Genomic DNA, 24,950 nt, shown 5'->3' with positions numbered 1-24,950 from the left:
TGTATTTGGGAAAGAGTTCTTTTAGTGATCCCAGCCTCAAAACTAAAAAAGTACAGTTTTAGCATCAACATTCTCCTAGTGACCCCTTGTCACTGCACACTAAGATCCCAGAAGAATAAAAATTATAAATGATAACGTAAGACCATTACAAGATGAATGATGGGTGTAATCAGGCTGCAGCATACAACCAATGATGATTCAACTGCAAAAAGTAATATAAAAGATTATTATTGGTGCCACAGACACCTAGAAGAAACGGTAAGCTGGTCATGTGGTGACAATGAGAGAGACAACTTGATTCATTTATTGGTACTTCTGAGATACTAACAGAACAAGAAGGCGGCTCCATCTTTGGAGGACTTTTGGGAAAACAGTGGGCAAAGGCCACACTCTATATTTATGGAAGCAGTACTCACACCATTGAAATAATGGTTCTTTCAAAGTGGCCAAATACCATCAAAAACCAATCACTTTAGGGACAGGAAGGTGGCACAATGGATAGATCAATGGTTTTGGGGTCAGGAGAATCTGAGTTCAAATTTGCTCTTGGACACTTGACACATGCTAGCTGTGTGACCCTGGCAAAGTCACTTAACCCTGATTACCTCAAAAAAACCCAAAACAACCCCTGCAAACCCAAATCACTGTGGTACAATGAGCATTGAGATAACTTAGATAAAACAGTATGCTTTTTTGGTGGATTTTATTCTGTGATATTTCCATGCAGATTACTACCTTTAAGGTTATATTTAGAAAAAAAAATCTTAACACGAGGATAACATGTTCTCTGAGCTCAGTGCACACTACTACCTCATATAATTACACTTATACCAGAGTAAAGTCAAGCCAAGGATATATGGTCCAAAGTGGAACTAGTACAATCATAATGTATCTTCTGAGTTAATGTTGACTCTCCCCTCCCTGAGTAGGGGTCCTTGGGGGAGGAAACTGCTTTGGTTGCTGTTGGGTTGAAAGGAGCCCAGTGTATGAGTGCTATATGGAATGACTGCCCTGGAATGGGACTACCTTGTTCTGATGGTGTACTAAGCAGTGTTGAGAACATCACTTTGTTCTGAAGAGGACTTTCTCAGGAATGGTCTGTGCCCTCCAACTTTACCAAGGATAGCTTCATCAATTTGGTTTTTGCTGTTGTGTGTCAGAAATATAGAACCTTGCTTGGCAGCTGTCAGATATTAACATTCCCTATACTATTTTGCAACCACATAGGGATGAGACCCAGGATTTAATGATTTGTTAGCACTTGGGGAACTATAGCCTGCCAGGATTTCATTTACCAATGACCTTTTACACCTACCACAGCTGTCATCAACAAACTGTGGACTTATTTCAGGCCAAGTTCAAGTCAAGTATCAAACCAAGGGAGAATGGATGATAGCCTTCTTGCGCCTTTCATAGAGAGAGCTTGTTGGGATTTTTCTTTTTGGCTTTCAAGTTCACAAACCTTATTAAAATTGTTATGGAAAAAACATTTTATTGAACATTCAGTCTGCTTCAAAATGGAAGAATTTTTTTTTCATTTACAACTGTTTCCAATCTGTTTGACTTATGTGTTTTCAAAACCAGCACCAAAAAAGCAAAATAAAAATACCACGGATACAGTACATAATGTAAGTTAACTAATGAAAAAAATATACATTAGACTCTGTAATGAAAAATTAAATGATATTATTGCCATTGAGGATATATCCCTGTATTATAATAAAATATCAAGCAATAACCAACTGCTAGGATTTCTTTTTCACCAATAAAAATAGCACCATATGTAAGATAGTGAGACTCTATGATCAGTACACATCTGTGCAACTAAAAATGTACAGTACTTTAGTAACAGTACGGCGTATTGTTTACAATATGGAAATAGCACTTGTAATCACAGAACATCAGTTTCTAAGGAAGAAAGCAAAACCCCAAAGTATCAGAATAGCTACAACGAAATGATCTTTTCTGAATTGTTATGAAGTGAGATGGAGACAGGGCAAATTGGAAAAGTTCATGGTGACATTTTTTGGTTTAGTTAAAACTCCTAGGAAACTATAAAGCAAAAATAGTGGAGAATTTTATAAAATTAGACATTTGCACTGATAGTTTGTTGATCTTTTGTAGAGTGGCACATAGTTGACATTGGCAGGGCAGCTATGAAAAAAAATTTAGAAGCAGATTTTCCAAGTGTTGCTTAAGTGGATTTCTTGCTTTTCTACATGGGTACATCAATGGCAATGCCTTGCTTTCATTGGCCAAAGCTGAATGTGTAGGTCAACCAGAAATACTTCTGGGTTCAGCTTTTAGTAACTCTCTTTGAAAACTTGGCTTCATATAGTAAGATTTCTGCCTCTCACCTTCAAGTAGTCAATTTAGTATTATTGCTTAGTTGTGGAATAAAACAAAGCCTCTATATTTATTTTTATGTGAACAAATGGAACACCAGTGAAGTGCAAGGAATAAAAATCAAGGCCTAACATTCTCCAGAATTTAACTGGATATTTTGTGGAAACAAGGGCTTGGAAGGAGGGGTAGAGAGAAGTCAATAAAAATAATAGAGCCTTACCCTGAACAGTGAAAGCACAAAATGTTTTCAAAGAGGTATCAAGGCAAATGTTGACATTTTATACCAAAGATTATACTACATCATGTCCTGACATATTCCCTAATTTATTTTTTCCATAGAGCACCTATAATGAATGCAAAACATCTTATTTATACAAGTGGAAATGAATTCATTCTCAGACTTCCCTAGTACTTTTCCATATCTGTGGTATTAAAAAAAGCACCCAACCCTTGCAAAAAACAAAAAACCCCAAACACACTCATTCACACACAGAACAAAAATACCCCACTAGAGGTGGGAGAAGGTAGAGAGGTTTTCTTACCCTTCTGATGTACAATAGCACATTTAAAAAAAAAAAAACACCTCAAAGTTGTTGCATCAGAAAGAAAAAAACAAATGGAGCACCATTAAATCAGTAATAATTCATATGGTAGAATCACTGTGATGACTACTTAGTAATTAGACCTAAGTGAGATCATCTGTCTGAAATAAGGTAGGAGAAGGTTGCTTTCTCATGGTAACATTTTCAAACATAAGCACCAATGAAATGCCCACGGAATCTGTGAGCAAAATATGTCTTGTTTTTAGGACAACTACAGATACCAAGGACCACCTGCATTACAACCAGTAACTAGCATTGCCTTACTGAGACAAGATTGGAAACCAGTTTCCTGTTTGTGTGCACAAACTGGTTTTACAGGTGCCCTTAAAGTAAGTGTTAACTAGTCATTTGCCTGTTTCTTCTGGATACTGGTAGGCTCTACTCAGGAAGGAAAAAAAGTCTTAATTTTTTTATTTTGCAGTTAAGAGCCTCTCACCAATGTCACATATAAATAGCAAAAACACAAAATAAGCTAATAACATAAGTAAGGCCCAGACCAGGGTGAAGGTTTGAAATCCACTCTAAATGCCTTGCTATATGTCATAAATGACTTAACTCTGTTTATTGCTTTGTGCACTGTAGATCATATGCAAAGGAGATTAACAAAATCCATAGAGAAAAAGGCCAGAATTATGGATCTGGGCATATGCTGCAAGTCCTATAGGCTGAGTGTAAGCTTCTATTTTCAGATACACAAAGGTATGATATGGTTCAAAAAGCACTTTTTTGATGGCTCTAAAAATAGCTGTGTTCTGTCACTACTGAGTAATGTGAACTATTCAAATATAAATGAAGTGTGATATATTTGCATTGGAAAAAAATTTATGAAGGATAGGCTTGCAGAAATTAGAGAAGGAAAAGACCTGATAGGTCAACAATTCATCTTTACAGCTCTGCCAATGTTGTTCCAAACTCACTTGCATGATATGTACCAATTACATTAATTTCACAGTACCCTGAAGAAATATTGTTCTGTTTTTGCTACAGTATTTTTCCCTCCAAGAGATGCAAGTAGAGAACAGAACAACTAAAATACCTTAGAACTCATCACCTCTCTGGGCATTCTTTCCCACAGAAAGACGGTTTATGTCCTCTTGCTGGTATTTATCAAGGTTACATGAACTTAAGCTCTTGCAGAGGCAAAACAGTAAAGACAAAATCAAAATTTTTAAAAGAGATTATGTTTTTAGATGTGGGCAGAATGGAAAAGTCCTGAATCTTCTGTTTTTTAGGATTTAAATTAAAAGGAAGGCTAAAATTCTGTTGCACTACTTTCTCACTCACATATCCTCTGCCATCAATTTTCACAGGTTTTTTTTTATAGTAAGACTCCTTTTTAAATTAAGCATTTCATTTACACGATTCCTTCTTCCTCCACCCTTCCCCTGGTATATTAACCCCTGGGAATTCAAAATACCGGAGAGCAGTCAAGACTCACGTGCTAAATAACATCTCTACCTCTATAAAGTTATTGGCCAGAGGTTTTCCCCTTAGAGGTACATACAACCTTAGAGACCATAATTACTTTGTGACTTTTTGTCCTTTTTTCCTACAGCAGAAAGCCATCCAGTGGCTATTAATAATATATTAAGTAAAAAGCATTAATGACAAATGTGATGATGCCAAATCTACAATTAAATTTTGTGTGATAATTTTGAGATGACCATGTCATGTGTGTGAGGGAGGGATAGCTTTGGTACATCCAATCTATGGAATTACTTTCACTTTAATTGTATATACTTTAGAATCCACCCCTCCCTCTGTCATTATTAAGTTCCAGTACTCAGACCTACACGAGCTTGAATTCCATAACTGAGTGGCAATGTTCAATCTAGGCAGAAGAGAAGTGTCATTAACTCTTCTGTTGCATCTTGTTGGCATAAAAGTCTCTGCATGTCTGGCAGCAGCGCTGGTACCATCTCATGTCCTGGCATAGGTTCTTCTCCCGGATCACCCTGCAGTATACTGTCCATTGGTCCCCTGTGCACTTGTATGTCAGAGCAGCTTTGGATAAGAACAGGGAGAGAGAAATTCAGGACATTTAGAAAGGTATGGAAAGTAAGGAAATGTGCAGTGTGTTTAACTCAAGTATTCTTACAATGATTCAGGAGATCATCCCTTCCCCATCCCTCTCTGCCCTGTTTAGAAGTTTAACCACCTTCATTCAGCTGGTTTTGGGTTTATCTCTCATCAGAGCAGAGAACATTAGCCTTATTCATTAGACATTTAAAGACTCTTCACAACCTTTAGGGGACAGACAGCCTGGGGATTCTATCTCATTTTACTGGTAGCTGAATTCAAACATAATAATGTGAAGCCCTGAGAAAGAATTAGTTCATCAACACCATCATTACATGTCTTTAGCATCACAGGATTTAGAGTTCAACAAAATCTTAGTAATCATCTGGTTGAAGCCCTTCAGAATCCCTGATATAGATATCAAGACCTAGGCAGATTAAATGACTTACCTAAGATCAGATAAATAGTAAGACTCAGAGCAGAGATTTGGACTTAAATCTGCAGCCTTCAAAGCCACTTGTCTTGCCCCTACACCAAACTACCTTCTTTCCTGAGCTCCTAATGCGTTAAGTAGCACTTACTGTAATTTTATGCCCAAGAACATCACCACCATCATTATTAAAATTTATTAAACTTAGTATACATGACTGTTTTATGCAGAATCTTTGGAAAATATAACCATCTGGGCTTTATTTAGGTGACCCTGAAGTCTTGATTAAACTCACTTTTTTATAATAGAAAGAAGATATATGATCAATCATAATGAACTAAGCAAATCAGATCTTATCCAGAGTACTGACTCTGAATACAAAGTTTTAAGATGGAAATTGACAAGCTAGAGGGTATTCTATCTTATGCTGAAGAGGGTCAGTTGGTACCATATGGTGCCATAAAACAGAACTAGGGACAAATAACCAGAAGGTGTATTTTGGCTTTTTATAAGGAAGAACTTAAAAGAAAAATGTATGAAAACTGAATGGTTGGCCTCATGAGGTAGTACATTCTTTCATTACTTGAATTGTTCTGTCAAAAGCTGGAAAATCATTTGTTGGGTTTTTGTTGTTGAGGGGACTCATATTTCAGGTGAGCATTGGACCAGATGACCTTTGGGGTCCCTTCCAACTCTAGGATTCTGAGATTGTTTGGTGGCTCAGATTGAGATATAAAACTTATTAGTAGTTAAATGTCTTTGTGACTTAGGCTTAAAAACCAGTTGGAGTTGTTTAATTTTAATGGAAAGGGACTTTGGCCAGAAAAATCTTTCTGAGGGGCTGCTAGTTTGGAAAGCAAAAACTTTTAAAAAGAACGGTAATAAGATGAGTTCAATTTCTTTTCCCCCCACATATGGGACTATGATTACTACACAATAGTGATTCTGCTGGCATAGATGGTGAGGGGATAGGTTTAAAACACAGTGAAATTACTTATAGAAAAATAACTCCCTGATGAATTTAAATGTTCCATTCTATTAAACATTTCTTACCATTTTCTTCTAGAACATCATCCTGAAAGGAATTTCACATGCATTTTAATAGTTTCATGAATGATGTCCAAAAAAACCCTTATTCTCCAAATGAAGCATTTCCCATCTCCCCCTTCCCCACTTAGAGGAATACTAACATGTTAGAGAAACATTTTCATATGTTCTTCATTTGTTAACAAAGAAGTCTGCTAGGATGCAGATGCTGAAGGTATTGTGTTTGGGTCTGCAGTTATTAAAGAAATGTCTTTTCCAGTATATGGAATAATTCCACCTTTTCCACTATTATCCAGTTCTGTACAGATCTCTAGAGGTGGATAAGATGAGCTGAGGTTGAACCTCTCAAATATGGCATAATCAGTAGTTTTCAGACTTTTCAAAACTTTTTTTCCAGTGATCAAGCACCAGTAACAGTCCAAAATGGCTTTCACTCTGCTCCATAGACCCACTAGGTCTACTCACCAAGTCGTGGGGATGTGATGGTATTGACATTAATCTTGTCATTACAGGCCTCCTGGTGGCACTGCCGATAGGCTGCTGGCTTAGAGAGGATGGGACACTCGTTACCATGGCGTCCAGTAACTTTGTGCATGCACTGCACTACCCGAGACTGTAGACCTTTTCCGCACGTGGAGGAGCACTGTTGGAAATAGGGACAACCTGATGAGATTTAACATTTTATAGATAGGACCACGGCCTCATAACAGTACTGCACCTCTTACAATCCATGTCAAGGTGTATGACACAACTGGAGAGGAAGGGATGGATAGTTAGTTCCCAAGTGTATTTGAATGACACTCTCAGGGGGCAAAATGAATGAGGCAAGTTCTTAGGCAGATCTTTTAACATGGATACTTTTTCCCCTCAAGAAAAACACATTGTATTGCTCTATCTTCTTTTTTACTCTGTATCAAAGTAAAGAGACTGTCTATGACAACATATACAACCTTTTCCCCTTGTGGTCTCCTGCCTCTGTGCTGTGAGGGAGGAGGTATGTTTAGTTGTCAGTTCTGTGGGATCTTCGTTGACCTCTCAGTTGCTCAGAGGCACACTTCTTTCAGTGATCTTTGCACTGACATTGTTGGAGTCATTTCATATATGGTTCTGTTCTCTCTCTCGACATCAATTTTCCCACATTTCTGCGGTTTCCTCATTCACTATTTTTTTTTTTTACAGAGCAATAAATTTGTTATATATTCAGATCATAGGATCGTAGATTTAGGGCTCTAAGAGAACTCAGATGCCATCTAGTCTATCCTTTTCATTTTACAGGTAAAGAAACTGAGGCTTAGATGGATGAGGTGACTTGTTCAAGGTTATACAGAGAGTGTGAAAGTAAGGATTTGAACCTAGAGTCTTTGATGTGAAATTTAATATTATTTCCACTGCAGTTTTTTGGGGGCAGCTGGGTGATGTTGGGCCTGGAGTCAGGAAAACCTGAGTTTAAATCTGGCCTCAGACACTTACTAGGTGTGTGATCCTGGGGAAGTCACTTAATCCTATTTGCCTCTGTTTCTTTCTCTGTAAAATGAGCTGGAGAAGGAAGTGACAAGCCACTCTAGTATCTTTGCCAAGAAAACCCCATGAGGTCACAAAGAGGTGGACCTGACTGAATTGACAGATCAAGCTTTTTTTCATCCAGTCTTCAATTGTCAGATACTGACACTGCTTAGAGATTTTACTATCACAAAAAAAGTCCTGCCTTGAATATTTTGGTATTCATTGGACTTTTTTGCTGTCTTTTACTTCCTTTGTGTATATACCCGGTAGTGGTATTGCTGAGTCCAAGATAATAGACATTTTGGTTATTTGCTTAATTCCAATTTTAAATATAGAATGGTTGGACCACTTCACAGTTCCACTGTTGGTACATTAGTGTCCCTGTCTTTCCATAGCCCTTCCAACACTGATGATTCCCATATTTTGTCATCTTTGCCAATTTGAATGATGTAGAGAAAAACCGTGGAGTTGTTTTGATTTACATGTCTTTTATAATTTGAAGCATGTATTCATTTGTCAAGTATAGTTTTTAATTCTTCTTTTGAAAAAAAATTTTGATCTCATTGGGGAATGGTCCTCGGTGGTATTATACATTTATTTCAGTTGGTTGCTTATTTTGGATAACAGATAGTGATTTTTAATGCAAATCCTTTTCTCATGTTTTCTCTGTTTTTCTCCTGATTTTGTCTTCATTGATTTTGTAGAAAACCTTTTACATTTTATCTGGTAAAAATTGTCTTTTATGATTTTCTGTACTCCTTGTTTGATTAGAAATTCTTTCCCAGTTACATTTGTGCAAAGCACTTGCTCTTGTTCAATTAATTAAAAAAAATTTTATAGTATGAATTTTGACATTCAGGTTACGTATGCATTTTGAGCTCATTGTGGTATGTGGCATGAGATGTTGGTTTGTGTTTAGTTTCAGCCAAACTGGTTTCTAGTTATCCTCACAATTCTTTTCGGAAAGGGAAGCCTTTCTCCAGTAAGATATGTTCTAGAATTTTGCAATTGTTTTGGATTACTTCTGTTTCTCATTTTTCCAGTTTATTCTTGTTGATCTACTTTGTTTGTCTGTTTGTTTTTTTTTTTTTAACAAGTATTGAATAGTTTTTTGATTATTGGTTTATACTAGAGTTTGAGGTCTGGTAAAAATATAGTCCCATATTTTCTTTCTCATGATTTCATTTGAGATTCTAGATAAAAATAAATTTTGTTATTTTGTCTAAAAAGTATCCCTTAGGCAGTTTGAGTGGTGTAGAACTAAAGGTATTGTCATTTTTATGGAAGTGTTATAGTCCAAGTACAAGCAATGAATCTGCATTTAAGTCTCCTTTTCTTTCTGTAAAGACTTTCATTATTGTTCAGTTGTGTCCAGCTCTTCATGACCCCATGGACCATATCATGCCAAAGAGTCTCTGGGGTTTTCCTGGCAAAGATAATAGAGAGGTTTGCTATTTTCTACTTCAGTGAATTAAGGCAGACAGAGGTTAAGTGACTTTCTAAGGGTCACACAGTAACTGTGTGAGGCCTGATTTGAACTCAGGTCCTCCTGACTCCTGCACTGGTGCTCTATCCACTGCGCCACCTAGAGCACCAGTGCAGGAGTCAGAAGGACCTGAGTTCAAATTTCACCTCAGACACTTGACACTCACTAGCTGTGTGACTTGGGCAAGTCACCTAACCCCAACTGCCTCATCCTGGGTCATCTCCAGTCATCCTGATGAATATCTGGTCACTGGATTCAGATGGCTGTGGAGGAGAAGTGAGGCTGGTGACCTGCACAGCCCTCCTTCACTCAAAACAAAGTCAAGTGCAAGTCATGTCATTATTTCTCTGATGGCAACGAAGGACAAACACACACAGTTGTATTTATGTAAATCCTGTGTATGGTGTGGTAGGTTAATGATCAGCAATATTAACCATTTCATTTATTTTTAATGGAATTTTATTATTACATTGTTATAATTTCTTCCTAGTTTTAATTAGGGTAGTATTGGAATATTGATTTTTGTGGATTTATTTTGTATCTTATTACATTTATGGATTATCTGGTGTTTTTAAAGTATATCATCATGCCATATACATGAAAATACGATCTCTTGTTTGACTTTAAAACTGATTTTGTTCTCACAGCTGTGGGTAACATTTCTAGAATACTGTCAAATGATAGTGGGGGAGAGGGGAATGCCAGTTTTACCTTTGTTAGCACTGGAAAAACTTGTAGTGTTCTTCCATTGCAAACAATGCTACATCTTGTTTTTAATTATGTTTTTGATCATATTAAAGAAGTATCTTTTATACTCATGCTATTTTAATTTTTTTAAACATATGAATGCTGTATTTTGTCTAAGACTTTTTCTGCATCCATTGAAATAATCATGTTATTTTTGTTAATTTTGTTGTTTGTATGATTAATGATGCTAATTGGTTCCTACTGTTAAACATTCCTTACATCCCTGGTATGAATCTAACTTCATTATAGTAAAGTTTAAAAAAAAATTACTTCTGTAATATCCTGGGTGGTGTAGTAGATAGAGCAATGGCCTTGGATTCAGGAAGAGCTCAATTAAAATCTAACCTCAGAATCTTACAGATGTTGTAACCCTGGACAAGTCACTTAATCTTCTGCACTTCAGTGTCTTTGTCTTAAATATGGGGATAATAATTACCTAGCTATGGTAGTTATAAGGAGCAAATTAAATAGTAAATGTAAAGCACCTGGCAAACTTTAAAGTGCTGTATAAATGTTAGCCATCATTTCTATTTTATTTAAAATGTCACCATCAATACTTATTATCAAGAATGGTCTAAAAGTTCTCTTTCTCAGCTTTATCTCTCCCTGTTTGGGGATCAGAGCCATATTTGTCTCATAAAAAGTATGGTTGAGTGCCTTATAGTTTTGAGAATTTTTGTAGTATAGGTTTTGATTATTCTTTGAACTTTTGATAGAATTCCAAATCCATCTAGCCTTGGTTTTTTTTTTTCCTTTTGAATTCATTTATGGCTTGACTAATTTCTTGGGGTTCAGATCTCTTTCTTATTTTGTTAATGTTGACATTTTATGTCTTTGTAGATATTTAGAGAGGGATATTAAAACATTATATAGTGGAAAATTAAAATATTCAGCTATTATTGTATTATCAATGTATTTTTTATCTAACTGCTTTTAATAACTGAGATGCTGTGTCATTTGGTGCATATGAATTTAATAATTTTATTTTTCATTGATTATGCTGGCTTTAAGCATAATATAATCTCTTCATTTGTCTCTCTTGAAATTTCTCAATTTTTCATGTTGAATTATCAGATTTTATGACATTAGTCCTAGATTTTATTGTCACATAAAGCAAAATAGATTTTGTTTGATTCCCTTATTTGCATTCTACATATTTTTACTGTTTCTTGCATGCAGCAGATCATTGGGGCTTGTTTTCTTCTTCATTATTCTATTCCTTTTAGAATTTAATTTATTCCCATTTATAGTTAAAATTGTTAAGGATGTATATTTTTCTAGTAACTCCATATACACGTGAGTATGTTTCTGCCATTTGTTTGCCTTACATTAGTCTGAAACCATCCTATTACTCCCACTTTCTTCTTCCAGTTACCCTGGCTCATTTCTAAGCTATGTGGTTTTACTTTTATTATTATTCTCTCTGTTATTCTCTTTCCTCCCCCTTTCCCAGCTTAAGTAACTTAATCCTTTTTGACCTGCTTTGTTCTCCTACCCTCCCATCATCCATTCTCCTATTTCACTGACATTAATTTTTCATGCCTCTTTCTGAGAAGTATTGTACCTTCTACCCCCTTCAGGAAGATTTCAAATGAAAAATTTATTATTTCTGCCTCCAAGTTTGTCTTTTAAAAATCTTTCCCTTCTGTTCCATAGGATCATGGATTTACAGCTGGAAGAGATTGCAGAGGCTATTATGTCTAATCCCTCATTTTACAAATGAAGGAATTGAGGTTGGGGGGTCATACAGCTAATAAATATCTGAGGGAGGATTTGAACTCAGGTGTTGCTGAATTCAGGCTCAGTGTTCTCCACTGTCACCTAGCTGTCTTAGTTTCTTTTAATTCAATTTAATTAAAGAAATATTTATTAAACATTTACATGCAAGGCACCATGGTATTTACAAAGATGACTAAGATGTGATTCCTCCACCAAGGGAGTTTACAATTGAGTAGAAAATATGAAACTTATGTACAAAAACTAAAGCAAGAGAGAATGTACAATGAGACACTGCTTCTAACTAGAGTGAGGGTTAAGGTAAAGTTTTACTTAAAAGATGGCATTCCAATTGGTCCTTAAAAGGAGAATAGAATTTCAATAGGCAAAGATGGGAAAAAAGTACAGTTGAGGCATAAGGAACAGCTAGAGCAAATACATGGTGGTTGAAAAAGGGAAATTCATTCAACAAACACTAAGCAAGTTCAAGTGCTAGGAATACAGTGACAAAAAAAAAGACTATTTTTGCCCTCAAGTAACTTCAGGAAATGGTGAGCAGTTCTGTGTAGTAGGATCATGGATTATATGAAGGCAGGGAGAAGTGTGAATCTGGAAAGGTAGGTGAGAGCCAGATGCTGAATGGGATTAAATGCTAAGGTTAAGGAGTTTCGATTTCATTCAGTAGGTAATGGGAAGCGTTGGCAGGTTTGTGAGTGTGTGAGTGATGGAAATGGTGTATAGAGAAGACTAGAATGGGCAAAGACTCATGGCAGCGAGATGGTTAGGAGGCTATTAAAATAGTCCAAGTGAGACATAAAGAAGGCCAGAACTTAGGCAGTGATAGTGGAAAGAGAAGGTGGAGGGCATAAGCCATGGTGGAATGAATATAAGAGATTACAGAAATAAAATCAACAGAACTCCAGAAAGATAATTGATCTATTCCCTTGTTTAACCACATACAGACTCAGTCAACTAATCATTAGAGAGAGCTGCGCAATCATCTTTGAAAAACAAACCATATTGTTCTTCAAATAGTTTTTCTTCCTTATAGTCTAATGACCTAAAGCAGATTGCCTAATTAAAAGATATTATAGTAAAAACTTTAGTCATTAGGGCTAATAGGAGTGTAAGGGCTGTTTGAATTAATGAAAAGTTTAAATTATAGAATTTTTTATTTTTATTTCTTTTAAGTAATTCAGAAAGAACACTTAAGTAGAATATTGGATTAGGAATCAGGAGGCCTAGATTCTAGTACCAGGTTTACTGCTAATTTTGGGCAAATTAATCTCTGTAGACTTCAGTTTCATGTAAAAAATGGGAGTGCTGGATTAGTTAATCTTGAAGGTCCTTGACATTTCTAAGAGTTTGATTTATGTATGTGCAGCCATAAAAAAAAAAAAAAACCTGCCTATCAGAGATAACTTTAGCCTTCTGCTTTAAAGAATATTTAAGAATGATCTATAATTGGTATTTCAGTAGTTTGTATTGCATGGGTGACTCTAAGAGTTTGAAATCATTTTATTTTATTTTTTAAGAAACAAACATTTTCTATCTATCTTGTTCTTGCCCTTGATTTGCTCAATTTAATAGACATTATTTGCTAAATCAAGGCTAATTTCCAGGACCAATCCTGATGATTCCAAATGGCAAATTAGGGGCCCTAGACTGCGCAAGATTGTCTTGTGCAGTTTTCTTCTTCCCTTCACCCCTTTTCATGGATTTCATATTGACGAACACACCAGGTATCCAAGTAGTTTGTGACTTGAATTGAGTTCTATGTGTTCTTCTGGTCCTTTCCTTTTCTCCAGAGAGCTATTGCAAATTTCTCTCCATTAAATTTGTCTTTCCTGACTGGGTAGGCCAGATCTGTATATGTACTTTCTTTGTGTGTTCTGCCCCTGCAGTTCTCTACAAGACCTGTGATTTACAGTGTCCGGTGTGTACTCTGCAAAATTTTAATAAAGCAAATGCACTGAGTGGAGCAGTGCCGCAGCTGGAATTAATAAAGGAATATTGTACTAAAAATAAGGAAATGATGGGCTGAAAGATTTTGGCAGAGTTCCTACCTGTATGGATGCCACACACACAGACACAGACACCCTGACATCCACAGAGATAAAAGAAGGTGCTGTTGTAAAATACAGTGTTGCTCGTCCTATTCCCCTTTCTCTCTGCCAAGACTGGAGGCCAATACTGAAGGTTGCATAGTAGCATTCATCCATCAGGATAACCTCTGATTTACCGGTATGCACAGTATTAGACCAATAAAATTCCCAAAGGATCACATTTCAAAATGGTGGTAGTGATTATGTAGCATTGTGAACCTTCAAAAGGTGATCACAGCATCTCAGGGTTGGAATTAACCTCAGAGATGCCATAACTGGACAGGAATCTACTCTATAATAGACTTGACAAGTGGTCACCCACCCATCTTTTGCTTGAACACCTCTAGAAAGGCAGCCTAGGGATCTCCATTCATTCTATTTAACAGGCAGTATCATTAAGAGCCTTATTTTTTTTTAAATGGAGAAACTGTGGAATACAGAAAGCTAGGGAGATTTTCTCAAGATCTTTCACCAAGTTAAGGGTAAAGTAGGATCATGGGTTTGGACTTTCTTCTATATTCCTTTGGGATTCTGAAAGACAGAGAAGGCTGTAGGGTACCTGTGGGTACATCTATAAGTAGAAAGAGCATTTTGATCCCACAAAGCCTCTTGCCAATGTCTCTGTTCCTCATTCCTCCAGCCATTTCTTAAGCAAGATTATTAAAATGCTGATCATTTTTACTGAAGTAATCCAGGTGCAAAACAGAACTTTTTAATTGCTTTGGAAAACTACTGAAATCTCCACTAATTTGCTTCTGGAAGACTAAACTTAAAGTGTGTGGGGATTAATTCATTGAAGAGTGTTGGCACAAACTCTACAAGGATGGGTAAAGAATATCCCCAGAAAACATTTCCTTGGGTTGGAGACCCTTTGACATGGTACAGGTCTACACTGAAATCTAAGATGTATGACTTGGTGGACAGTCTTCATGTCATATCAAGGGGATGCTGGCTTCCCTTACTATGAGAACAGGAGATTTTATTTTTCTCTTAACCTGTAAATTTCTTTTCAGTTTTTTTTTTAACATGAGTACAAAGTTCCCATATATTCTTGCTTGATGCACCTTCTTCTTGCTATAATCTCCATCGCTGGCTGGAATACTCCCTCGCTGATGATATCACAGATCCAGTTGAGGTTTTTGTATTTTACAAACTGTATCTCCCTGTCATGCTTAGACTGAAAGTGCAGCAGTCATTCCTGGAGACTCAATTCTAATACTGACTGGCATAGAAATTTTAAGATGTTCCACTTGTCTAACCTGTACTGGGTTGCCCCCTTTTAAGGATGCTGGTGTCTCTCAGCTCCTGAGGCTCACCATCTTGGTGCTAGATTTAACCCATTTAGCTTTAGCCTTATCTACTGCAGCTCAGAACTCCCAAACTCAAGAGATCCCCCAACCTCAGCCTTCCTCAGTAGCCCATCATTTGAGTATCTTCTTGATATTTTAACATAAGGAGAGAACTTCAAATTGCAGTGTTGGTACTGATGTATTTCCAGCATCTAAGAGGTACTTTGCAAAATTCTAATGAAGCAAAACATCATTAAAGAGGGTTTGTTTGATATGCCAACAAAAATGCTCAGCCAAAATACCTGGCATGGCCTCACACCATGTCTTTTGAAAACAAACCAAGTCAAATATCTAACTGGTAAAACCTTACCTTCACCTACAGGAGAGAATATGTTTAGTTTGATAATTTATGCATTATCTAGTATTGCAAGAACATCAGGAGAAGGTTTCAACTTTCTTGCCCAGGTGTGCTTACTGTTCCTGTGATAATCAAGACACAGGATAAGCCATAGGGAGGACTTTTAATTAAAGTATATGTTCAAACTCACAGATTTTCTACCAGTGTAGGAAATTATCTTTAGGTAACATGAAACGTAGAATGCAGTGTGCCCCTTAAAACAAATCTCTGTTTCAAAGTTCCTGGTCTTGTTTAACATGATAGTGAGATGAGTGACATCTTCCAGGAAGAGAAGAAGAGTGGTCTCTGGGGAGGAGCACATGGAGAAAGACTGGAAGTTGGAAAATGCATGTCCTTTTTTCATGTCCCTTTTTTTGTTGAGCTAGTTATTTGCCATTTGCCCATTCAATTTCTCCAGTTAAGATAAATCAGAGAGGTTTTTTTAGCTGTCTTTCAACTAATCTGTAATCTTGATGTGAAATAGCATGTGATAGTCTCAATCCTTGCCTTTAGGTCACTAATTACGTAAAAGTATAATCAGAAAGCTACAATCAATTTTAAAAGTCTGATGTGGCAGTTTTACTTCAAAGTTAGAGGTCTGGTGATAATGTGTTGCATCTAACATGGTAGTAATCAGAGGTGACCTGTTTTGGCTGGTGTGTGCTCCATGTGAATACTTGTTGCACATGGGGATTGAGTTCTTACTCCTACGTTTTTGTTAAATTCTAATTGGAGACCTTCATTGTTACTATTCAGGACAACTGTACTTTGTGAGATAGCTTGAGTGCACTTGAAGGAACTTTCTAGGTCATGCTTATGTATTCTTAACTTACTTTAATTCTTCATATATACAACACCAACAAATCCTATTGGAAAAAAGTATAGCTAACTAACCAGCTATTTTGGCCAAATAATATCTAGATATTCTTTTCATTATTACTTTTTGCTGTATTGACTATTTTATCTGTTCAAAAAAGCTAAAAGTCATGGCACACATAGATATGATTGAACTCTCCAATGGGTCTCCAAATCATGTACTTTATGCGGGCTAACTTCTCATTGATGGCAAACCCACAGTGCTTAGCGCAGTACCTGGTACATATGAGACACTTAATGTTTACTGACTGGCTGAAGATACTTACCTGAGTTTTACTTCAATGATTTCCTTTACTGCTCGCACATGGGCACAAAAGCTCACAAATGCCCACACAGCCTAGAGTATCTGTGTTGGTAGTAAGGCAGAATCCATATATGCACTCGAGGCTGCTCTCTCACCCTTAGCCCTGTTGAACAAATGTAGTTCCAAATGGTCTAGAAGGAGTGTGTGTGTGTGTGTGTGTGTGTGTGTGTGTGTGTGTGTGTGTGTGTGTGTGTGTGTAATAATGACATTCTGATTTTAAAACTCAAGACTGGCTAATCTGAGCATTTTGGTGTTAACAATAAGTTGGGGGCATACAAAAGTCTTATCTCTGTGAGATTTAATTGCTTATTGAATCATTAAGGAGGGAAGAATGAGACTCCTGACTTCAGACAGGATCTAATTAGCTTACAGAATGCTCGTTAAACTCTTTTCCAGGTTTTCAAAGTCCAAGAAAACAGACCTATAAAAACATATCTAGTCTTGTTTAAAGCAAGCTTTTATCCGCAGCCCTATTTTAAAATGGATTTTTACAAAAATGTAATGCATCTCCTTCAGCCTTATTTTACTTAAAGTAAAATGGAAATAGCAAAAAATTATAGAAAATGTTCATACATGTATTATTCTCAATATCTTGAGTACACAAGCTCTTTCCCTTCTTTTCAAACATTCACAACTGTACTTTAAAAATAAATATAGCATAAATTCAGCAAGGCAAAGATGGAATTTCTAACATTCCTTGTTGCAGAATTCAACATAGTAATTAGCCTAAAAGGATCTGTTATCTAAGAGATGAGAAGATTTATGAAATTGAAGTTTTTGCTGCAGGGACACTTGGGGAAAGCAAAATCACTAAATAGAAAAGGTTGGTACAAAAAGAGCAAAAAGTTCAGAGTGAAAAAGGAGCTTTAAATGTTTTTAGATTTTTAGTGTTTAAAAATTTGCTAAGGTAAATGTAAGAAAATATTATTGTATCATAAGAAATGGTAGAAAGGACAGTTTCAGAGGAAACTGGAAAGAGCTCTATAAATTGAAGTAGAATTAATTGAACAAAATTAGAAGAACATCCAAATATTACATTATAATGAAAAACAACTTTGAAAGGCTTTAGAACTCTAATCAATTCAATGAGAGTTCATGATTCCAAGGAAAACATGGTCAGGGAGTTGATATACTTAAAATGCAGAATGAGGCATACGTTTTTGGTTATGACCAATGAAGGAGTTTTCTGTGCTTGACTGTATATTATTTTTTTGTTGTTCGTTGTTCATTTGGAGAAGGAGAATGGGAATAAGAGAAAACAGATGTTTCTTAATTGGAAAAAATAATAAAATAAAGTTTAAAAGTGAATACCTGAGAGAGGCTATGACAGGGAAAGCTTGGCCTGGGAGGATTAAAAAAGATACCTGGTTCATTTTACCTTATCTTTGAGCAAGGCTGTTGTTATTCACATGTTAATAGTATATATGGTACTACTAAGGTATAAATCATTAAGATCAATAAGATCATAAGATCTTAATAAGATCATTATGCTCCTGATGAGAGAGTGAAGAGCCTTGTCTATTTCTGCCCAACAGACCATCTTATCTTCTTCATGTCCAAACCCCTTGACATCATCCCTTAGGCTCTGACAATGAGGTGGCCCTTCCCCATGCCAAGGTCAGGACCTCTGCATATGCCCTTGATCACCCTCCTTCCTGTTTTCTTCAGCAGACTCCAGCCTTAACTATCTTCTCTTTCCCTCTCTTCCTCTCCCCACCTCTACTCTATAGTCCAACCACACATGGTAATGGAAAAGTATTAGACTGCAAGTTATGAGCCTATATTCTAAACTTGGCTTTGTTACCAACTTGCTTTGTGATATTGGATAAATCACTTTATCTTGATGTGCCCCAACTGTAAAATGAGGTTCTTCTCTAAGGACTCTTCCAGGCCTAAACCTATGACTTATAGCTTAACACTGTAAACAGGAGTTTAAAACCTGCCTAAAATGGACCTTACAATACCAAAGAGACTAGAAAATGCAAAAAATTTTCCCCTTAAAATTAGCATTTAAAGTATGTGAGAGGTGGGGTAGCTCTAAGAAGTAACTGGGATGGTTCTTACCTTAAATCTGCTCCAATTTAATTTTCTCTTTTCGCCTTCCCAGTTCACCTACCATATTAATTTTTGGGGTGGATAGGTATGGTGGTAAAGAAAAGAGAGGAAAAAAGTCTGGAGAGAAAATTTGGAAAAGAATAAGGGTAGGAGAGGACAAAATGAATGTACAGGAACATGCTCATTCCTCCACAGATAAAGGATGTAACAGGTAGTTTTCAAAGGAAGAAATCCAAGCTATCAATAGCCATATGAAGAAAATGCTATAATGATTAATATTTAGAGAAGTATAAATTAAAATAATTCTTAGTTTCTACTTCACTCTCACCAGACAGCAAACCTGATGGAAAAGGAAAATGACAACTGTTAGAGGAACTGCTGAAAAACAGGCACTGCTAATGTAGGTGATGCTGTCAGTTGTTCCAATCATTTGGGAAAGCAATTTGGATCTGTATCCCCAAAGCTATTAAATTGTGCATCCCTTTTACCCAGTGATTCTACTACTAGCTCTACACCCCTAAAGAGATCAAAGAAAGAGTAAAATTACTGATATATACAAAAGTCTTTAGAGAAGTTCTTTTGACAGTGGCAAAGAACTGCAGACTAAGGGGGTGCTCATTGGAAATGACAAAAGTGACCATTTCAGAGAATCCTGGCAAGACTTCTATAAATTGATACAAAGTAAAGTGAACAGAACCAGAGCCAGATACAATTTCTATAATAATGATAATATTATAAAGAAAAAAAAAGCCTGAGAACTCTGATCAATACAATGACCAACAATGATTGTAGAAGACTGATAATGTAAGATGCTTCCTTCTTCCTGATAGGTAATGGATTCAATATGCTGAACAAGACATAGGTTGGAAATTGTTTTCCTTGACTATGCTTCATTGTTTTTTTTAAAATAACAGCTTACTTTTCTTTTCATTTCTATTGGAATTGGGTGGGAGGGTAAGGAGACTAGAAATTTTGTTTAGTTGTTTTCAGTTGTGTCCAACTCTTTGTGAACCATTTGAGGTTTTCTTGGCAAGGATACTGGCCTGGTTTGCCATTTCTTTCTCCAGCTCATTTACAGATGAGGGGCTGAGGCAAGCAGGGTTAAATGACTTGCCCAGGGTCACAAAATAAGTGTCTGAGGCCAAATTTGAGCTTGGCAAGGTGAATCTTCTGATCTTCAGGTCTGGCACTCCATCCACTATGTCACCTAGCTGCCTATAGATTAGAAATAAAGCAGCAAAAAAAGAAAAGAATGAAAAGAGGTGTCATTGAGGCATCTTTTTTAAAAGAGAGGAGAGCCAAATGAAGGCCAGAAAGAAGTACAAATAAGACAGTTTTGAAAGCTGTAAGTTGAATTTTTATTATATAGTTAAAAAGAAAAGCAAGCTGTAGGAAATAGATACCTGAAGTTTCATATCCAGTCTTCTTTTTCTATTATCCTATGTATATGAATGTTCATTTTGTTTGGTATTTATTGAGTTTAGAATAAAAATATGATCTGAGACAGCTGGCACCATCACAGAAATAGGGGGGTACAAAATGACATCTTCACTCCTTCCCCTGAAGCACCATTTGAAAATATATAATGAAGCAATTTAATAGCTTACAGACTTTTCTGAGATAGAGCTTAGCACTGAAGTAAGAAATAATAGTTCTACAAGGTGTCACGACTGGCCTGAGATTATGAGTACTACAGATATGGAGAAGAACAGAAAAGTAAGGGACAACACGTGAAAGCAACTATTCTATTAGATTGGGTATGTGATGTTTTGGATCACGTATCTATGGCATCAGTATTCCCAGCTTTGTTCTGTGCCAGGATCATGGGCTCATCACTCCTGTTGGAATTGCTACCTGATGGAAATTCTACCTGGTAACTGCATTCCCCAAATTTGGAGGGACTTCAAATGTAGCTAAATAGAAAGGATTTGGAATCATTACTACAGGGTGGCCTACTTCAGAACCTCAAAAATAGTTTGGGTTATTTGGAAGCAAAGGCACTCCTTTGGGCTCAGTAAGAATACTTTCTTGTAATAGCAATAATTAGCCATGACTTGTGTAAGAAGGAGGAATACACTGACTCAATCTTACCATTGCACTTAAAGTAACTATCTTAATCAGGAATACCATCATTGGAGCCACCACTCAGTCCTTTAAACTAGATGTGAAAATACTTTAATAATTTTAAGAGTGAAAACTATTGGATGAAATGAAGTGATGCTGTACAGAAGTATATTGGTATTGGCTGAGGATACTCAATTATGCCTTGTGGGTTTTACATAAAATAACAATTCAGTTCAGAACTGTAGCATTCCAGTGTTTGGCCAGCCTAGTGGTAGAAATAGTTCCAGCCAAGTCCCTGAAAAAGAATTACTTGTGGGTGGAGGAGGAGGTGAAGAGAGAGCTTCTGACTACCTCCCCTGCCCAAAAAACCCCTTGATCACAAAATGATCTTGTGAACTTTGAAAGGTTGGATGATTTTGGACTTCCCATGGAAGTCCTAGCAGCATCCCTGGAGCAGCAGTGGCTACCTTGGCAGCCAAAGGAAGGCAGCTTCAGAGCTCTGCAAGCAACCTAAAAGAAAGCTACACAATACCTAAGGAGAATTGTATTAGGATTTCACAAAAGGGAAAAAGGGACTTTCAGCTTCTTTGAGTTACACTGTTTGCCACATGCACTGTTTTCTCCTGTATACTGTATGTACTTGTGGGAGTGTGTGCTCATTTGGAGGTGGGGTTGTTTTATACCAATTGTTCTTACTGTACTAACTTGGTAAATGCCATTTCTCAAAGCTAATGATCTGGCTAGCTAATTGACACCAATTGATTATCAAATTGGTAGCATACAGCTTGGTGTTTGTGAACTTTATAATGTCACCTCATTTGAAGTAACACACAAGAGAATTAGCCAGTCATCCTTTGTAGTCCCAACCTACCAACGTGAGTGTAGATTGGGAGAATGAGCTCCAGAGTGTGTTGTACATTGGATTTTTACAACAACCTGATATAAAGATAATCAGGGAAATGCAAAACAAGGGAGAAGGTACTAAGTTAAGTGCTCAAGCACTTAACTGATCTCTTCAATTTTAGATGTCATCAATTTCTAATTCTTAAAATAAGAATCCCATTCACTGTTTTTAATATGTCTCCATTGGAGAGGAAGTATAGGATTTAGCATGGTTGGGACTTAATTAACATTTGTTGAATAAATGAATAAACAAATGCATGAATTTGGCAAATTCCTCAATAAATCTGAGCACAGTATTTTCTAGGAACCAGGAAGTAGATTTTTTTATTCTTTTCATTTAAAGGAAGCAGTGGTTTTTCAAGCATTACTTTTTTTTTTAAAAAAATTCATTTCATATTCATTGTAACCCTTCCAAAGAAATTCATTTTCAGTTAGAAAGATCTTATTGTCTCAAAAGGAGATTAATGATCATTGGTTTTGAATATAAATCATTTCAAAGATTGACACTGATGTAATGTGATTCAAATAGAAAATTAGACTGTTTTTTCCTTCCATCTTAAGTGTCCCATTGGGATGACTACCTGGATCTAACATTTCATAGGTTAAGAAAATGATTGTGAAGAATTTGGCAATAGCTGATGTTCATGGAGGACAGACAGGTGGCTGCAGATAATTTTTAAAATGCTCATGATTGATAAAGACACACTTGGCAGCCACAGGATGCCTGAACCTTGTATTTGGCCAAGTCATTTTTTCTTAGTAGGGTTTTGCTTCAGGCATTGAGTAGGACTTTATAGTTTTCCAGACATGTACTTTAGCCAGGTGCCCGAAGCTCAAAGTGGGATTATCTAGCTGTGATTGTCACAGGGCATGTTCTTCCCACATCTTAAGACAGTTTCGTCCTTCTACAGGGAAAAGATATGTCATTTCTATTCTGGGCCATTTTGAGTATCCCAGGCTAAGGTGTTTTAAACACTATCCCAATGTTTTAGGATCTCTGCCTCATAATATAACAAGTGAAAAATGTGGACATTATCGAGTTTGGCATTTGTATCTTTCCTCTTCTGTAAATCTTTTTATCTTTCCATAAAATATCATGGGGTTCAATGAAATAGATTGTTTGGATAAAGGAAGTTAGATTGTCAAATTCTTCATGCATTAGATTAAACTTCAAATTCACTGCCTTAATATTTTTCCCTTGGCTAACTGGAGGAAGAGCTTCCTTTAGAAATAGTAATATTTGGATATTGCCCAGTCTTCTGTTTTTTCTCCCAGGCACTAAATGTTTACCGACTTCAAAAGGCAGAGATGGGCAAAGATTGCAAGGAGAAATGAGGATCCACAGAAGGAGAGGAAACAGATAAGTTTTCAAAGGCCTCTTGATCCCTAAGTTATTAGCAAAGGCACAGTTTATAAGACAGAAATAGAAAACATAAAGTAAATCAAAAAGCAAAATCTAACAGTCTAAGAAATAAACAAAAAATTAAGTATCCAGGAGGAGAGGGAAGTCCACAGTGTTAAATGTTGCCAGGAGGTCAAGAAGAATGTGGACTGATCTGGTTATCAAAAGGCTATCAGATCTGGCAGTTGAGAGAGATCCTTGGTAAATGGAGAGAGAGCAGTTTCAGCTGAGTGAGGAGTCCAAGATAGGGAAGAGTTTATGAATTTGGGAGACAGGAAGGATGATGGTGTCCTTAATGGAAGCGGTGAAGTTTGACAGAGGGAAAGGGAGTCCAAACCATGTCATGTAGCATCTATCCCTTTCTGCCCTCACCCCCCAAGTTCTTCTTTATGTGTTGTCCCTTATTACAATGTCAACTTCTTAAAGGCAGGGCCTATCTTGCTTGCTTCTTTGTGTATTCCCAGCACTTAGCACAATGTCTGGCACATGGTAAATGCTTAATAAATGCTCTATCTAATCATAACCTATCCATACCTGTTCACCCTGAGCAACTCACTCTTTTTCCCCAAGATGAAGTGTGCATGAGTGTATGGAGGCCTACCAAGCACTGTCTCTGAGGGCAGAGTATGTCTCCTACAACAACCATGAAGTGATGGGGTAGAGGAAGGGAAGAATGCTAAGAGACTGCCCCCTTGAAGTTACTGCATTGCATTCATTTGGGAGACCACTACTCTAGAGATATAGCTTGGCACTCCACCATCTACCAGAAACTCTGCCTCTGGAATCAGCACCTAGTGGTGGGATTTTTTTCAACCTGTGATTGTATCAGAATGAGTTGGAAGGAAAGGGTCTCTAGTACAACTCTCTAATTTCAGAGTTGAGGAAACTGAGGTCTACAATGGTGATGTTTGACTCCTCCTTCTCAGCCTCCATTGTTGGAACTTCACGTCACACTTATGTCTTTGAAGTCTCTGTGCTCTGGTCTTTCTATACTCTCTTGGTTAGTTCACCAGCTCCCATGAGTTCAGTTATCTCTATGCAAGTAATGCATACATCTGTTATATCTAGTCTGAGTGTCTCTCCTGAGCTCCAGTTCGACATCACCAACTGCCTTTTGTACGTCTTGAATTGGATTTTCTATAGGTATTTCAGACTCAACATGTCCATAATGGAACTCATTATCTTTCTTCCCCTCTTCCAGACTTACCTATTACTGTCAAGGTAACCACCATCCTGCCAGTCACCCAAGATCACTATCGTGGTTTCAGACTTGATTTCTCATTCTCACACCACATATCCAAACCATTACCAAGTCTTGTTTCTACCTTTACCAACACCTCTCAAGTCTTTTCTTCATTCACACTGCCATCTCCTTCATCTACACTGTCACCACTTCTTGCCCAGACTACTGCAGTAACCTAATCAATCTCCAAATTGGATGTCCCAAACTCATTATCTCTGCCCTATTACCCCAAACCTTCCTCCTTTCTAACTGTCCTATTGCTGTTGAAGGTACCACCATCTTCCCATTCACTCTAGCTCACAACTTAGGTGTCACACTTGATTTCTCCCTCTTATCTTCCCCCCACCCCCACCATATCCAACCTGTTGCCAAGGCCTGTTGATTTTACCTTTGTAACATTTCTTGCAAACACCTTA

At 36.9% G+C, this 24,950-nt stretch overlaps 1 protein-coding gene and 1 long non-coding RNA gene across 11 annotated transcripts in view; one reads left to right on the top strand and one right to left on the bottom strand.

The window, feature by feature from the left end:
• The window catches only part of LOC140509260 (uncharacterized), a 263,848-nt gene that overhangs the window by 126,328 nt on the left and 112,570 nt on the right, over positions 1-24,950 (top strand). The window lies entirely within an intron of this gene.
• ADAMTS17 (ADAM metallopeptidase with thrombospondin type 1 motif 17) overlaps positions 1,473-24,950 on the bottom strand; it is a 489,795-nt gene continuing 466,317 nt past the window's right edge. For both annotated transcript variants that reach the window (XM_072616993.1, XM_072616988.1), the window contains 2 exons: positions 6,910-7,087; positions 1,473-4,952 (listed from right to left, as the gene is read on the bottom strand). In XM_072616993.1, the coding sequence (XP_072473094.1) occupies positions 4,801-4,952; positions 6,910-7,087 (330 nt within the window). In that variant the 3' untranslated portion in view covers positions 1,473-4,800. The remainder of the gene's footprint in view (positions 4,953-6,909; positions 7,088-24,950) is intronic.

Source organism: Notamacropus eugenii, chromosome 1 (assembly GCF_028372415.1).
Source record: "Notamacropus eugenii isolate mMacEug1 chromosome 1, mMacEug1.pri_v2, whole genome shotgun sequence".
NCBI classification, from domain to species: Eukaryota; Metazoa; Chordata; class Mammalia; order Diprotodontia; family Macropodidae; genus Notamacropus; species Notamacropus eugenii.
The sequence above is the reverse complement of the archived record's forward strand: the minus strand, read 5'-3'. Positions and strand labels throughout refer to the sequence as shown.